The sequence below is a fragment of the Myzus persicae genome, unplaced genomic scaffold, assembly GCF_001856785.1.
Source record: "Myzus persicae strain clone G006 unplaced genomic scaffold, MPER_G0061.0, whole genome shotgun sequence".
Lineage (NCBI taxonomy): Eukaryota > Metazoa > Arthropoda > Insecta > Hemiptera > Aphididae > Myzus > Myzus persicae.
This window is the reverse complement of record NW_019100836.1, coordinates 241966-259563: the sequence shown is the minus strand read 5'-3', so window position 1 is coordinate 259563 and position 17598 is coordinate 241966. Positions and strand designations below refer to the sequence as shown.

The following is a 17598-nucleotide window of genomic DNA, read 5'->3' as shown; positions in this document are numbered from 1 at the left end:
AAATTAGAATTTGAATATATTCATTATTAAAGGAAAAATGGGGGTGAGCATACTTGGTATATCACCCTGGTTATATATATAAATATGTAACTATAAACTATATTTAGTTAAATCTTAAATGAAATTACTCATAAAAACAATTGATTTGTTATTGAATTTGTGCACTGAAATAGTATGATATATTGTTTAAATCAAAATTAGATAAATACAACTATACAAAGGAAATTTATAACAAAAACAATTATATTAAATATTATATACTTTTTAGATGGTAGGAATGTATTACTATTTATATTGACAGATTAAAATGACAATGCTGCAGATGTACTTTGAATTTGTTGACAATGTATCACCTCTAAAATTACTGGCTAATCTTTCAAAAGTAATTGACATTGGTACTAATAGTGACTTAATTGAATGTGATGTCACCACTTTTTTTAAAAATTTTTCATCCATCACTATGCAGTAATCTATAATGTCTATTACAACTGTCTTTTTATAGCTTCTGGAGTGTATCTGCCTAGAAATGTATTAAACAATATTACATATTATATAGGTACTATATATATATAGTTATAAAATAGGTCACCCATCGGGTAATTTAGATTATGAGTGTTTTTTATTACATCACTTCCCCCCTCCTCCATGTCCTGTTTAAATTAAAAGTACCTATTTACATAGTAAGCTATTGAAAGTTAAATATAATGGAAACAAAAATCAAAATTAGAAAAATGTTTTAATTAGTTTGACTATTAACTAAAGACATAGCTCTCCTCAGAGGATCATCGATAATAATTTCTTGTCACTAGAGCAAGGTAGTAAGGGTCTCGTGAACGGGTTGTACCAGAAATGCAAAAACCTATTCTAGATAATACATCCGGCGAGTCAATTACACCACTAAACCATTTAAAAGTTTGATATCACTCATATTTCTCCTTTCACTCGGGGTGGATAAACTGAGTGCTGTTAAGCCGAGTTTATAGTTATGGGGTTCGTGAATAATGCACATATATCGAGAAACCATATTCAAGAAACGATGCTGAACACATTCAATTTGAGTTATGTCACATTTGGTCCTTGGAGACCATACCACAGACCCATATTCCACAACTGACCTAAAAAGATCAATTTGGTACTGCTGTTGTTCAATATTTCCCAAACTGCATCTGATTTTAAGGTTTTACAGAACTTCTTTGGTTCATTTAAGTTTTTGTGAAAAATGTACGATACTGCACATGATCTAAGGAAAAAAAAACACATCAATACTAAATTGAAAAAGCAAATGTAACAGTTTCTAAAATTGATTTAAGACCTTTTTTTTATCATACATATAAATTAAATTTTAAAATAATTACGTTAAATTAATTATTTAGAACATAAAATATGGTATGTTAATGTACTAATGCAAAGATTCCAAAACTAAGGATCCCTACCCAAAAGTGGGTCGCGGACAGTTTTGAAAAATACAGTTATTTTTTATAATATTAGATTACTATAAGATATAATATACATTAAAAAAAATGTTATATATTTTGTGTGTTAACTATATTATACATTTATTACTTTGGTATAAGAGCAGTTTAGTTCTGATCGGATTATTGAATTGTTTTATCATAATCTGCGAGGATTATGAGTGTACTAGTGTCAAAGTAAAATATCACTCCGACACTGCTGTACTAAAAGTTATCTCAATGCTAGCAATTATTAATGAAACAACAAAAAACAGCCATTAGTATGTTGTGGGTTGTCAAAATTTAAAAATTCCCCAAAATTGGTTGTATCATAAAAAGTTTGAGAACCTCTGTACTTATGTTATGTACTATTGTTTATTTACCTACCCATATATAATCATGAGTACCATCAGTATAATAATCATCATTTTTGAAGTATTTAAATAAGCTTCAAAGTTGGATAGCTTGATTGAAGTCTTCTCATTTTTTGATGTAATAATTGATTTCTGTTTGTTAAATTTATGCTTTGCATGTCATGGAGTATCAAAGTGTAGTGTTATAATATTATAGACAAAACATTTTCTTGAATTATTGTTCTTAGGTGTTTCTAAAGTAATTTTAGTAAAAGAAGTACAAACATAACACATAATATTTATACAATTTATAATAAATCATTCATAAATATTACATACCAGTTATAGAACTTTGTGTTGTATCAAATGATTCATTTATATTGTAGTGATCTCGCATACAGATTCTGATGTACAAGGGTGATAGACGACAAGGTGTATTAAGTATAAGTCAATTTTATAATTATTAACATAGATTTTACTATGAATGTAAAAACTGTTTGAATATTTTGAGCAGTTGAAATGATCTCAGATAGTTGACTGGCGTGAAGGTGCTTGTACTGGCTCTAACAAATCATGTCTGAATATCGGGTGGCTAGGTCCCTATTTTATAGGCCTAATCTCCCTACTCCTCTCCTATTGACAAGATAGTGCTGACCCCGTTTACTTTCGCTTATGTGAGCACAAGTTCCAGAAAACACTATCATCCTACGCTTTTATGGTTAAAATTGTGACATGTTGTGTCGTTTCGTTATTGACGAAAATGAGGTATTTTCTATTGCTATAATATACTGTCTTTCAAACTGATCAAAACCTATTATTGATTATTTGTCGTAGATCGTGCGAACGTATCTATCATCGATTATGATTTAGCCTATTGTATTCTTATGTGTTCCACAACGCAATTTCCCTTATCCAATTCTCAGAACAACTTGTATTAACTATTTTATCGTTGGCCTAGCCTTCCCCGAGGTTAACAACATTTGGTATTTTAATATGCATATTTTGACAATATGTATATGACGTTCTCAAGCCTATCTCAAGTATATATGTATATGGCGGGACGTCAGTGCATAGCAATATGAGGACTCAACAATAAATCCAAAGGTTCTTTTGATTCATAAATGTATGTACATTTGGTTGGAACTGTAGACTCCAAGTTCTAATACAGATACATCACAAATATCTGTTTATACTTATGTCTGCAATTAAAAATTTAAATATTAATCAATAGTTAATATATATATATTATAAATTATTCATCTAAATTTAAAATTAATAAATAGTTACAAAATTCTGGCATGTCGTATATTAATTTTTACTATGTTTTAAATGTAGTGCAGGTATTGATTTAAGCTTTAAACACTGTTTAAAGTTTTTGATAAAACAATCTTCTTCAAAGTGTATTGAGCACAATTTTTTTTTAGGTCCATACTCTATAGTCATTATTTATAAATCCATAAGCTTCGAGCCAACTACTATGCAATGGATTCATTGGAAATCTGTTAAAAAAGGTAGTTTACTAATTTAGTTTATAATCAGCAACACAAATGATTGAATACATTTAAATAATTTTTAGTTGACAGTTGTAAATTAAAACTTCATAAATATTTCACTGAAATACAGAATATTATATCCAGCAAGACAACCAAAGAAAAATATATTTTTATCATTGTCAGGCCTTAGGGATATTATTCATTATACATGGGTTTTACAGTATTTATATAAAATAACAAGATCAATTTTGAGAAATAATAGCACATTTTACTTACTTATGAAACAAAATAATTGGGTGTGATTTTGATGGCTTCAGACAAAGTAAATATGCGTTCGGCATGTTGTTGAAGGTAGTAACAACAGTTTTATATGATAAATGCTATACTGTAATACAAGACTTAGAACGAGAATTTCAATTGTAAAATTTAAATCTATATTACCTATTTCAATCTAATGAATAGGCTAGTTGTTGCAATAATAATATAGTATTTTATAATTATTATCTATACATAATACATTTTCTGGTATTATCTGATAGGAGATAACACAGATACATAATACAACCATAGATAATATAGAATGGATAGGCCATGTATGCTTATCATTGAGGAACAAACATGAAAATATTTTGAGGATATAGACTAGGTCTTAACACAAATTGATAACAGCATTAGGAGATGATAATATTATATATTTTTAAAATGATAATAGAAGTATAGAATAATAATAAACATAATAGTTATCATAATTTATAATTTATAGCTTTCAACTTTGAAATTTCAAAGTTTTAAGCTGCTTTATAATAGTTTATAACTTTTCTCTGGCTTTGGTCACGTAATAATATAATAAATTCAATTGATTTAATTAATTAAAATTATAATATTAAAGTGTGTGTTTAAAACAGTTTAAATAATAATAGAACAATTATTAATATAATATTTTAACATAGGTATTCTAAATCTTAATAGTTATTCATGTCTGAAATGTACTAATTTCGTTAATTTTGACCTTGTTTTCCCTGATTTAATATTTGATATTTTGTTGTTAATGAAATGTCATTGTTTTAATTGATGTACCTAAGTGTAGACAAAGAAAAATCTGGTTAATTTATCCCAAGATGTAAAAATTAGCAAACTAGTAAAATTAAGAACTAAAATAATGATGGGTACCTTTAAGCTATCAGCAGCAAAATCTGTCATTAATGATTTCTTCTTAAGGATGTCCAACATGTCATTTAATGTTACAACTTTTTTCTCTAAACGCTTACATTTTTGATTGAGATATTTATTTTTTTTTCTCAGTTGTGTGACAGTTCTTTTTACGACTTCAAAATTTCTTGCAGCACAATTTGGTGTTCCAAAATCACTTGCACTCAAATCACCAAATCGATTACTACTCCAAATTAATTTTTTTTTAGGACATCTAGTCATAAAAAATGCTATTATAACCCGAGTGTTTTAGTTTAGGTAAATAGTTTTAAAAAAAGTGAAACATATTACATACATTTTGGGAGTTGTCACATCACAATTTAATTCTATCTTCCTCCGTTTAGGTGTTCTGTAACTACAAAAAACAGACATAATTATGATAATTTGTATAGTAATAGTAATATTTAGCTTTAAATAATAATAAAATACACATTGTGAATAATTATCAGATGCAGAAGAACAAATATTCGGTGAGCAAGATTCATCATCTGAATTTTGAACAACACTAAAAAGAAAGTTTTTTTTTGAACAACACTAAAAAGAAAGTTTTTTTTAAAATTTAAATTTGTAATAATAAATAAAATACTTACACATTATTCAAATTATTTGGAGTAGAATTTACAGTATTGACACTAGAAAAACAAACATGACTAATAATATTTTGTACAGTAATGGTAATATTTAATTATAACTTATAAAAATCAAATACAAACTGTGAATAATTATCAGATGCAGAAGAACAAATACTCGGTGAGCAAGATTCATCATCTGAATTTTGAACAACACTAAAAAGAAAGTTTTTTTTAAAATTTAAATTTGTAATAATAAATAAAATACTTACACATTATTCAAATTATTTGGAGTAGAATTTACAGTATTGACACTAGAAAAACAAACATGACTAATAATATTTTGTACAGTAATGGTAATATTTAATTATAACTTATAAAAATCAAATACAAACTGTGAATAATTATCAGATGCAGAAGAACAAATACTCGGTGAGCAAGATTCATCATCTGAATTTTGAACAACACTAAAAAGAAAGTTTTTTTTAAAATTTAAATTTGTAATAATAAATAAAATACTTACACATTATTCAAAATACTTGAAGTAGAATTTACAGTATTGACACTAGAAAAACAAACATGGCTAATAATATTTTGTACAGTAATGGTAATATTTAATTTTAACTTATAACAAATCAAATACAAACTGCGAATAATTATCAGATGCAGAAGAACAAATAATCGGTGAGCAAGATTCATCATCTGAATTTTGAACAATGCTATAAAGAAAGTTTCTTTTAAACTACATTTTATACTTTAATTTGCATTATTAATTAAAATATAGTATTCTCACAATGGTATAGCATTAGACTTCAATATATTTCTAGTGTTGCTGAAGATATAACTGTCACGATTAAAGTGATTTCCGCAAACGTAATGCCAATCACCAATTTGTTGCACCCCTAAGGCTGATGCCCATTTTTGCCTTTTTTCCAAATTCTTCGGAAATCTATCCATAATAATTATTATTAGGTACTATTTAATATCTAAAGCCAATTTTGCTCATATACACTTTTGACTTATTTGTGATGACTGATGAGCAATTAACATTTTAAATCTCAACTAATATTAATCCTACCTGTGAAATGATAGATCTTTATTATCGTTAGATGAAAGACTACAAATTCTGCACGTATGAACCATAGTTCCAATTATAAATATACAAATTTGTATAGAATACAATTAGGAGTAAACAAGTCGAATAATACAATTTATAATAATTTTACAGATATAATTATAAATTATAATTTAGTACATAATTTTAAATTTATAACAGTAATATAATTTATAATATCTAATATCTATGAGAGCATTGAGAGTAATCACAGAAAATAATTTATGATAAGACCACAGAATATTCTGTTGATTATTCTGTGATAAGACCGCTATTAGAATGAGAGGCATTGATAAAATCAGTCTTTCTCTCTTCCCCATTCCGGCACACGACCCTCTATTTGGTTTATAGCAATGGCCTATCTATTCTTTATTATCTATGAGATTAACCAAGACTCGAGCTTTTTCTTTTGGCATCACTCGGGCTATCTCATAGCATACCTATTATCAAACATCGTGTTTATCGTGAGTAATTCCCTATCTTTCGCAGACCGCAGTTCGATATTCGATATTATGTTGAATATTGTTATTCAGTTTTGAAATTTTGAATTTATAGTTGTAACTTCAAACATTGTTTAATATTTCATGTTAAAAAACGTTACGCCATGATTAATTAATTGCCTGTATTGCGTGAATATCTAGGAATACATGACAAAATTATTATATCAGGTAAGCTTCATGCTTTTGTTGTTTTTATTAATTTTTAAAATTATTAGTGGACTTGTAGAATATTTTATAATTAAAGACCAAATTTAGTCGATGTTGCAATTTCATTTTGATTTTAGGCTATTGTAAATTTTTCATTCGCTTGGCGCGTTCCTGGTTTATATAAGGATAAGGGACCCAGTAAAGTATTTATCAAAATATTCAACTGTTCGTAATTTTTAGACCCCAATTTATCTTTACAGTGCCCAGGGCCATCCTAAAATTGCAATGTCCTAAAATTGGATCAATAATCAGAAGCTCACTTATAATAGTTTGAGCACGGCATAGTAGTACAAGTGTCAAGTAAAAAGTAAGAGGAGGTTTTTTTGGATTAACAGCCTTACTGCAGGTTAAATTATAGGTTTTATTTCCTTTCTTATAAAAAAAATGAGCTTGGTCAAAGCCACAGAGCCCCGCTTGTCGGACCCTGCATGGGCCCCTATGTTGGATTCAGCGATCATGCAAATATTACCTATATATGTATAAATATTGAGATAAATAATATGTAATGATGAAGATTGGACATTTACTTTTGAAAGTTAACTTAAACAATATTATGCTTATAGCTTATAAATTTGTTTTCACAATTGAAATTGTATAATAGTAATATAATATTTTGGTTTTTGTAATTTTGTGTCTGTGTAATTAATAATAATAATTTATTATTTTGTATTTTCAAATGATTCAATAGTTTTATAGTTTATTATTAAACTAATAATTCCCCATTTCAGGCTTCACGTTAATATTATATATCATGACAAAATGTTATCATTTATAAATAATGTTTTTCTTTAAATATTGTCGACTAAATAATACTCAACTATGATTTAACTATAAGACTGCTGTCGTCATTATTTATTACAACCACTGTGTGTTAATATTATGTTTTATTACTTCAAACAATTATTTTTTAAGTTACTTTTATATTTAAATTAACTTATGATTATTGTGGACTTACTAAGTATATGGTAATAGTTGATTAATGATTATAATTTATAATCTAGGTACATTTTATACTGCAATCCATATTGGTAAAAATTTAAAGTATATTTATGGAAGTATCTTAATAAAATATGTTGTTTCGACACAATTTTGAGGGTCTTTGTATTTCATTATGGGGCCTTAAAAAAACTGATCCACGGCTGTTTGTTAAGCCAGCCTTTACTAGTTATACTGACAGTTGTTTAGTTGCTTAAGTGTCACTTTTAATGTATTATACAAGGCTGGGTAAAATAATTATTATAATAACATTACATTAAATATATTTTGGTGCTTGGTATAATATTATCTTATTTGTATTTTTGTATTGTGTTGAATGATGATGTATTACAATATTATTTAATCTTGATTCTACAATTTGTTCACAGAATTATATGTTTTCCGTATGGTACGTCGAACTGGGCTGGGGATTCAGCGATTTATACATTTGTTCTCAAAGAAATTGTTTGCTGTTCCGCTGAAAAATATGGAAAATATTATATTTGAAAATTCAATTTCACCTACTCGCAACGTCGGTGTACAGTGTTCCTTAAGAAAGTTTTCAGAAATAATCAACTCTGAAACTGACGAATGTTCGGCCACGGACGAAAACGAAGGCCAAGAAAACTCAGATGTATCGTCAGTAATCAAACGCAAACTTAACAGTTTGGATGGGCACGCAAAGAAGCCCAAGAAAGTCAAACTGGATCCGGTTGTAACGCGACCTGGTTACTCGGCTGAGAGGTTCGACGAAACATCTTATTACATCGAAAACGGTCTGAGGAAAGTTTATCCTTATTATTTCACGTTCACCACCTATACCAAAGGACGTTGGGTGGGCAGGACCTTGATGGACGTTTTTGGCGAGGAGTTTCGCGCTCATTCGTCCGACGAATACGAACGACACATCGAAAAGGGATCGCTGACGATAAATAACGACCGCGTGTCTCCAGACTACGTTCTGAAGCATAATGATCTACTGGCGAACGTGGTGCACAGGCATGAAGTGCCGGTGGCAAGCGGTATGATCGACGTCATATACCTGGATGACGATATCGTGGTGGTCAACAAGCCCTCCAGCATTCCCGTACACCCTTGCGGCCGTTACAGGCACAACACCATGATATTCGTGCTGGCGAAAGAGTACGGTCTAAGGGACCTGAAAACCATCCACCGACTCGACCGGTTAACCAGTGGCGTTCTGATGTTCGGCCGGACACAGAACAGGGCGAGGAAACTGGAGTCTCAGATACGGGACAGAGTCGTGAACAAACAGTACGTGTGCCGCGTCGAAGGCAAGTTTCCCGTTTCGGTCGAGTGCGAGCAGCCAATCGAAGTGATCAGCTACAAGATCGGTGTGTGCAAGGTGTCGCCGAGCGGGAAACAGTGCAGTACCTCGTTCCAGCTGATTGGGTACAACGAACAGACGAACACCAGCGTTGTGCTGTGTAAGCCCCGTTCGGGCCGCATGCACCAAATCCGCGTACATTTGCAGTACCTGGGACATCCTATCCAAAATGACCCTTTATATAACGACACGGTATTCGGTCCGCAGAAGGGGCGAAATGGAAATTTTGGCAAGACCGACGAGGAACTAGTCCGGGATCTGATACACGCTCACAACGCCGAAAATTGGTCGGTGGCCGATAGCGGACTTTCTGTTATACCGGCGGCTGACGACGAACTTCCTGTTCTATCAGCGGCTGATGATGGACTTTTGGTTGTACCGACTACCACGGACAACAGCATCTGTAATCTTGCACCGCAGCAGCGGCAACCCATGAATGGTGAGCTGAAGAGCTGTGCAATGATCGATGTCTCCGTACAAACGGGAATCGACGTGCCTGACGTTGGATTCGACAAGAAAAAGCTCACTGTTGATGTTCATTGTCAGGAATGTAAAATTCGTTACAAGGATCCAAAACCGACAGAGCTTGTCATGTATCTACACGCCTTGAGGTACAGCGGACCGGACTGGGCGTACGAAACGCCTATGCCGGCATGGGCCGATGTCAATTGGAAAGAGCCGTGATGTTATTCCTCTTAGCGCATGTATAGTGTAACTTTCTGACGGTAGTTTTGTTCTTAATTTGTATTTTGTTTATTGCTGCTGTTCTTAAATATTTGTAATCAATTATTATTATTTTCGATTTTAACTTGCATTTTGTAAATGGATGACTGCCATCATGACTATTCTACAAACACTTAGAGATGTGATTAGTTAATTAATTTTACTAAGAAAATAAATTTACATCATACATTTAACCATTCACTATTTTTCATTGGCACAAATGTATTGAAAGTGTTCTTGACAATACTTAAAAGTTAAAACATACTGTATAGTGTAGTCATGTGGGTATATTATTTTTGTGTTATTATGTTACATTTACATACATACACATACAATTACTAAAAAATAATTAATAAAAGGCAGTATTTCAACAGTCATTCTAATAAAGTAATAAGTAAGTTCAATAAAATAATGTAAGAAAGTCAGTCAATTCACCAAAATAAACAGGACTTGTTAAATTTACAAAAATACAAATTTTACTTACAAATATAATTTATTACAAAATATTTAATCTAACAAGGTAATTTAATACACCTAATACATTTTTTTTTTCACAATGTCTTAATTATAACAGAACAGTACTTAAGTTGTGAGCAAATTATTGAAATCACTATAATTTATATTGTTGCTATTAATTTTTATTTAACTGAAATACCTTTTAAATTTAATGTATTAAATTAATGTATATTAAATTAATGTATTACATTATAAACATTATGATTCCAACCACAACCGAAACAATTAAACATGTAATTTTTGTACCTTTCATTGTTACTTGATTTTTTTAAACGTTTTAAGTACGATGCCATGGTTATGGATTTTGTTTACAACCGTTGATGTACTTAGTCCATTTACTTATTTTGTAATATTAATAGGAGTACACTTTTTAATTTAAAAATCACAAATCAGTCTAATTGAAATTAAAATGTTTACATTAGTAAATTTTGTAATATTTGATGTCATTATTTATCAAGTATATAAAATAATACGATTTATACAACTTTTACATATTGGCAAGGATTATAACTAGTGGTATAATGTAAAATATTGGACGGGAGGGAGATATGATATAAATAAGAAAATATCTTTATTTTAGATAAATAATTGAAAATTTTATTGATTTGATTTATTTTCAACATTTTATTAAAAAGAATTATTCTATAATATATCAAGTAAGCTGTAAAAATATATTCAAAATACATAAAAAATGGAAATTAAGAATTTTGATAGATGCAATACAATTTTATAGAAATATAAATATATTTAAATTTATATGTACTACAGAAATCGGATACAGAATATATAAAAATATTAACCACCAGGCTCTTATTTATTTGTGGTTGATATTTTTAAACCTGCTGTAAAAACAACTGTACAAAACTGTCAAAACATAAATAAAACTAATTAATAAGGTATTTGTACAAAAATATTTTTATATTTATTATGAAAAGAACCTATTAAAGTATTTTTGTCTATATTTGATTCATTTTATGTATTGATAACATGTCTGAAATTGTATAATAAAATTAAAGAGTTTCGTACAGTGTGAAGAGTGCTAACTATTACTATGATTGACAACCAAACATTTGATACAATTTCTAGGAAACCTAAGATTTTAGATATATTTAAATCTATACCAAAGCCGCTCGCTATTTTCGGGAATTGCCCTTCATCAGTGCAGTACAAACCCTTCCATTATTCATGTCATAATTTTAAATTATCAATAAACTAAAAATATCATTTAAATTAATCAGATAACATGTGTTTATATTAAATATTATACATTTTTTAACCACCTTTATACTTACAATATTATGATAGTTTATAAATAAACAACTTCAAGTATAGGCCAAATAGCCAAAATGGTAGATTGTTTGTATAATATTTTCTAAAAGTTGTATAATATGCTAAGAGTACTAAACAGGTAGGTACTAACTTTAGAATTATTTGACACCCACTTGGCAGATTATTGGGGGAATAGGTTCCCCCTAAGTCAAATTAACTAAAATAATTGATGTCAATATTTATTTCTGTACATTGTTAAATATTACAACTTTCTATTGGAAAATATTTAATAATAATAATTTATAAGTAATAACAATTTAAAAAATTTGCTAGCTTAAGACCAGTGGTGCCCACAATTCATATCTAGTGTGGCTTAAGCCACACTAATTTTGGTTTGGATGCCTGGTGGCATTTGGAAGTTGGAACACTTTAATCAATAGATTTAATAATTTATAACACATACATATTTTATTAATTCAAGTAAAATTAGAGTTAAGTATTGTAAACACTGAACAGTTTCAACAAGAAAGATATAAGAAGAAAAAATTTGCAAATAAAAAGTGTGACAACTATACGTTGGATGTCTTTTTCTTATGTACTGGATGAGGTTTTGAGTACTTATTTGGCTCTATTAGGCACATTAGAAATAATTTGAAGTAAAGATGCCATGGATAAGGTGATAGAAAAATCGGATTTGAAGCTGGAACTATACTTGACTATTTAAAGTCTTATCGTTTTGTATTGTAAATTTCAATATTGCAAAGCAAAGATTTAGATCTTATATCAGCTGTTCCAATGATTGAAGAAAATAAGAATAAAGAATCAAAACATTGTTCTGATGAGAGTTTTAAAAAATTATCTCAAGAATTGGATGCTTTTGTTTAGGTTACAAGCTGATGAAAATGTTGAATTTATTCAATGTCCAACTTATTTACGTAAGAAGAAAAAAAATGTCTAGTGAACTTTCAGATAATATTTTTAGATCCTATTCAAAACATAAAAGTGAACACAATTTTTTCTGCACTAGGCATACAAATACAACTATCTGAATGTTTTAGTGATAAATCAATTGGTGTTTTTGAGGGTCTATCACTTCTTACTAATGAAGTAGTTTATAAAATAAATCAAGATCCTGATTCTTCACCAAAGTTCTTCTTAGAAATATATTTAAAGTTTATGATAAAAAATATTTATGTTCAGAATACTTAAAATTTGTTTCAATTTTTAATACTCTGATAGCATCAGAAGTTTTACCAAACACCTTACATAAAAAATGTAAAGAAATATTTGGAAGTAAATCTGAACCTGAAAGCGATGATGGAAGTGACAAAGAAAATAATTATTCAAAACATATTGCATCAAACATTAAAAATAATTAGGGAAGCTTACAACCAGTTTTTTAAATATTTTTAAATAAAGATTTAATATTTGTATTCCCAAATTTTTTGTACAATGTTAAAGATAGGATTGATGTAACTAGTAACTAGTGCTAGTCCCGAAAGAGAGTAGTTTTCCAAGCTGAAAATAGTAAAGAATTCCTTATTATACATATTGTATTCACTATATTACTTACTTTCGCATATTATTTATTATATTTCAAATATAATTTACAATTATTTTAATAAATTATTATTATTAATTGGTATACAGGGTAATTCGCCAAGCATGCTCATCCCCATTTGTTCCTTTAATAATAAATTTCTTCAAATTCTGATTTTCAGAATGTTTAAACATACCTAAAGACCATATTTTCAAATTATTGATTTTTTTTGCACTAAAGTGTTCCGTAGTAGTACAAATTTTTGTTTTTCAAATGAGAACCACCTTCTTTTACTGTATATTAATTAGTGAATAATATTTTTGAAAATTTTAATTCACTACATTCAAAATTTGAACGAGTAGTTTCTTGGTAATTAAACTTTCATCATAGTCTCCATATCTTATAAACTCATTACTATGAACCTTTTATCCTTAGAACCTAAAGTTAAATAATTCAAAAATTACTAGTACAAATTTTGATTTTGATACTAAAAAAATTTCAGAAAAATGATCTACTGCTTAATTTATAGTTAAATATTGATATTCTCATTTTAAAAACAGAAGTTTGTATCTCTACAGGAGTACAGATCACTCCTGAAGTAGCCCAAAAAATCTCAAGAATTTAAAAATAAGGTCTTACAGTATACTAAAAAATTAAAAAAAATTCAGGTTTTGTATAACTGTATTATTGAAGAAAAAAAGAGGATGAGCATGCTTGGTGAATCAATCTGCATATGGCTGTATTTATTTACAATCAAACAATTTTTAATCAATGAAATGTTCCAATAGTAATTTATATTCTTTTAAATAATATTCCCTAGCTGTTTAGCAGTACCATCATTTGCATTATAAAAAAAATGTCAAAAGAACAAACGTGTTATTGGTATGTGATTGGGGTGGTGGCTATAGTGAAAAATATATAAGCCATTAGGGCACATTTATTAAAACGTCTGTGCGCCACTGCTAAAACTATTGTTCAACGTGAAAATATCTTCTTCAATACACAATATTGATCAAGCTGGTCTAATTAATTGTTGATTCTTTTTAATACAGAAAAATACCATTTTTTTTCTTTTACATATTAAGAATATAGAATTGGTACAAATTAGTATTCATGGCATTTTCAACATTAGGAAATATTATGTTTAAGGACTCATTATTGAGATATATACTTATAATAATACATTTTTCGTTATAATTTTGGTATTATTATAAAGTGTAAATAACCATCATAGACTTCATCTCAAAAAAATATGTCGAAGTTGAATCCTAGTTTCTTCTTGAGATTATTATTTGCAGTACTTAAGACTGTTGATTTTAAAAATATAGGTAATATAATAGGTATAACACACTACACTACACCTTACCTCACCCCTAGCACGGTTTTCTTTAGTATTGCTCGGCGTTCTTGTCCACTCCTATACTCCTATTGAGTTTCTTCATGTATGCACAATACAAATTACATATTTAAAAAGAATAGCCTATCGGCGAATGGTAATGCGTGAAAAATGATGTATAGATAATTGCCTACACAAAACTCCTGAGGAATATGGTGGTGCAACATCTGAGGGCAGCCCTCTTAAGCACCTGGTACTACTATCCTGTAAAATCAACCAAAATATTTTTTTTTTAAATTAATTGAGATAAAAATCAGTACCAGGTTCTTAATACAAGGGAGCCATCATAACTGGACATTAACGATGAATGACGACTAAAGTCGTATTCACAGCTACGTCGGGTGCTGTGTCGATCAAATCGTATTGTGATTGGACATTATTTTTTTGATATTATGTAATAACCAAGTTACAACTGAGTATATCAGGAATCGACTTTCAACTTTTCAACCATATTGGTTACCAGTTTAAACCATAGAGACCACACCCTCACACGATACGACACACGACGTAGCTGTGAATCCGGCTTTAAGCTATTCGTTCCCGTCTCGTTTTATTCGACCAACTTACATATAGAAGAAACATTCCGTTTCATTACATTTATTATACCGAAGATAAAACGGTTACATGCTTACGAGTCCATGATCGGAAAGCATTATGGCTATAGATATCGCAGTATTTAAGTGGGCAGATGTAAAATTCCCTAACAATTTAAATAGTAAATTCCCCTAATAGTAATCTCCCCTAAAAACATATTGCTACCGTATTACACTTACGTAAACTCCCTTAAAAAAATTATAGCCATTTAGCGTAACCCAGAGGACACCACGAGGAGGCGGCTCTAGTTATCCTTCAAAACATTTTTTTTCTTTATAGAAAAATTCATCTCTTTAGACAAATTCATATTCATCGTCACTATAGTTTTATTAAAATTATTAAGTGTTGATTGTAGGTGTTGTTGATGTTGATTATTTTTTGATTGATTAATATGTGAAATTGTTTTTATACAATGAAATGCAGTTATTTTTTGATCTTTATAATTTTGTATTGGCTGGTTTAATCATTTTTTTTTGTCGTCTTTTTAACTTATTATTATGGCAACTATTTGGTTTATGCATACTTTGTAATTTTATGTAAATTTCTGATTGAATATTTTTTAATGTATTAATAGATAAATATAAAAATATTTGGATGGCTACGGTTAAAATTTGATTTAAAATGTGCATGGAATAATTCACAAGCATTGGTAGATTTTGTGAATTCGGAAGAAGCTTCTGCTCAGACTGTTGGTGGAAAAATTGCTCGTTCACCAATATATATTTGTATATTGGTACATATTATATGTATTTTTTAAATAATCATAAAATGTTTCCAGGTGGTCATAATTTGGTTTGGTGTTGTACAGGTCAATATTAAAACAGTTTTCAACATCTTCTGGGTTTAAAAATATCAATCCAAAACAGTAATGTAGCCATTTACTAATTTCTGATTCGTCATTTTTATAGTCCGGCGTGAGCCCAAATCTTTGAATTGCACACCACCATGCCTGCGATAGATGGAAACGACAACCATCTAATTTAATTCCGGGCTATTATTGTAACATGCAAGCATTTCTTAATTCTTTTTCAAAATCTGTTACAATTTTATTTGGTTTGAATTCACTATCAACTTCATTACTTAGTTCATTAATTGTTTGAAAACATTGTTTATAAGTTAATTCCTTTTTATCTTTCAATAAACAAAATATTAAAGGAACATAATGGCAGTTTAAACTTTAGATAACCTCGGAAAGTTAAAAATTGGTAGAAAATTTAGCACAGAAATCAAATGTTCCATCAAGATATACAATTTCGGCTTGACAATAAGCTCTTAAATTTTATTTACGTGAAAAAATTATTAAATTATCTATTACAGTATTTGTTAATACAAAATGTTCGTCTTGGATTGTCTTTATATTAAGTTTCTCAATAGCTTCGTGGTCAGAGTTCATTTTTTTCGGTAAAAGATGTAAAATTTTACGGCGTGCATTGTATGCGTTTCTCTTAACATATTTTAAATCAGTAATTTATAATAAATTTATTACAGAATCATACATTTTAAGTAAAGATGACAGTATGTCATTGACTGGGAAAGGAAAATAATTAGACCCAGTTATCTTCTGAAAGAAACTAAATTGTTATGTGTTCAAAAAGTCTAGGAATCGTATATTTTTACAGCGTACATACCCAATTACTATTTTTAATATCGACCGACGACAAATAAAAATAATCGACCGTCAAAACAACATAACATGTATAAAATGTCGATACTTGTCGTAATTGAAAAATATATATTATTCAGTAATACTATTATCTCGCTTTATACAATACAATACCTAAGCGATTAAGATTAAATTTTAACTGCAAGTATTGATACAAATCTGGACGAGCCGAACGGAACGGTTGAAACTGAAAAAATATCTCAGCAAATATTTAATCATAATTATGTCCTTTTATCTTGAAATTTTAATAAATATAAATAAATAAAAAATAAATAGATAGGTACACGCGGCTACTGTGTTTAAACAGCAAAATGTTTTTAGGGGAGTTTACGTAAGCGTATTACGGTACCAAAATGTTTTTAAGGGAATTTACATGCGGCCATTTAAGTATATGTCTCAAATGTCCTGCATTACCATATATTTCTCTGTGAACCCGTAGCACATCAACAGATTTAAATGTGGGTTTTTCGATAAAAGCCCATAAGAAAATTCCAATTTAATGGCATAAATTCATTATAGATTAATAATATACTTCCTTTCCTATAAATAACTGTTGAAAAAAACGACATTCAGATAATATTGTATTGATTTGCAATAAGGGTGACATTTGACTTGTGGGGAAAATTGCGTTAAAAAATAATGTAGCATATAATATTAAGCGATGTGGGCACATGCCAT

At 29.1% G+C, this 17598-nt stretch overlaps 1 protein-coding gene, 1 long non-coding RNA gene and 1 pseudogene across 5 annotated transcripts; 1 reads left to right on the top strand and 2 right to left on the bottom strand.

The window, feature by feature from the left end:
- Positions 1 to 440: 440 nt before the first annotated feature.
- LOC111026386 lies at positions 441 to 3910 on the bottom strand. 2 transcript variants are annotated; one of them, XR_002603691.1, is made up of 6 exons: positions 3574 to 3910; positions 3092 to 3303; positions 2144 to 3003; positions 1839 to 2058; positions 1116 to 1240; positions 441 to 520 (listed from the first exon to the last, which is right to left on the bottom strand). It is a non-coding gene; the product is annotated as an uncharacterized LOC111026386 (long non-coding RNA). The 2 variants fall into 2 exon arrangements; XR_002603690.1 differs by having other exon boundaries at positions 441 to 1240; positions 3574 to 3905.
- Positions 3911 to 4286: 376 nt separating this feature from the next.
- LOC111026371 lies at positions 4287 to 6370 on the bottom strand. Of its 3 annotated transcripts, XM_022304440.1 has the most exons (11): positions 6154 to 6369; positions 5869 to 6024; positions 5723 to 5794; positions 5599 to 5640; positions 5471 to 5542; positions 5348 to 5389; positions 5220 to 5291; positions 5097 to 5138; positions 4802 to 4861; positions 4468 to 4720; positions 4287 to 4374 (listed from the first exon to the last, which is right to left on the bottom strand). In XM_022304440.1, exons 1-11 carry the CDS (start codon positions 6216 to 6218, stop codon positions 4354 to 4356), a joined length of 897 nt encoding a protein of 298 aa, XP_022160132.1. In that variant the 5' UTR covers positions 6219 to 6369; the 3' UTR covers positions 4287 to 4353. The 3 variants fall into 3 exon arrangements, with proteins under 3 accessions (XP_022160132.1, XP_022160135.1, XP_022160134.1); XM_022304443.1 differs by lacking the exons at positions 5220 to 5291; positions 5348 to 5389 and having other exon boundaries at positions 6154 to 6370; XM_022304442.1 differs by lacking the exons at positions 5471 to 5542; positions 5599 to 5640 and having other exon boundaries at positions 6154 to 6370.
- Positions 6371 to 6587: 217 nt separating this feature from the next.
- On the top strand, positions 6588 to 10796 carry LOC111026370 (annotated as a pseudogene).
- The last annotated feature ends 6802 nt before the right edge of the window (positions 10797 to 17598 follow it).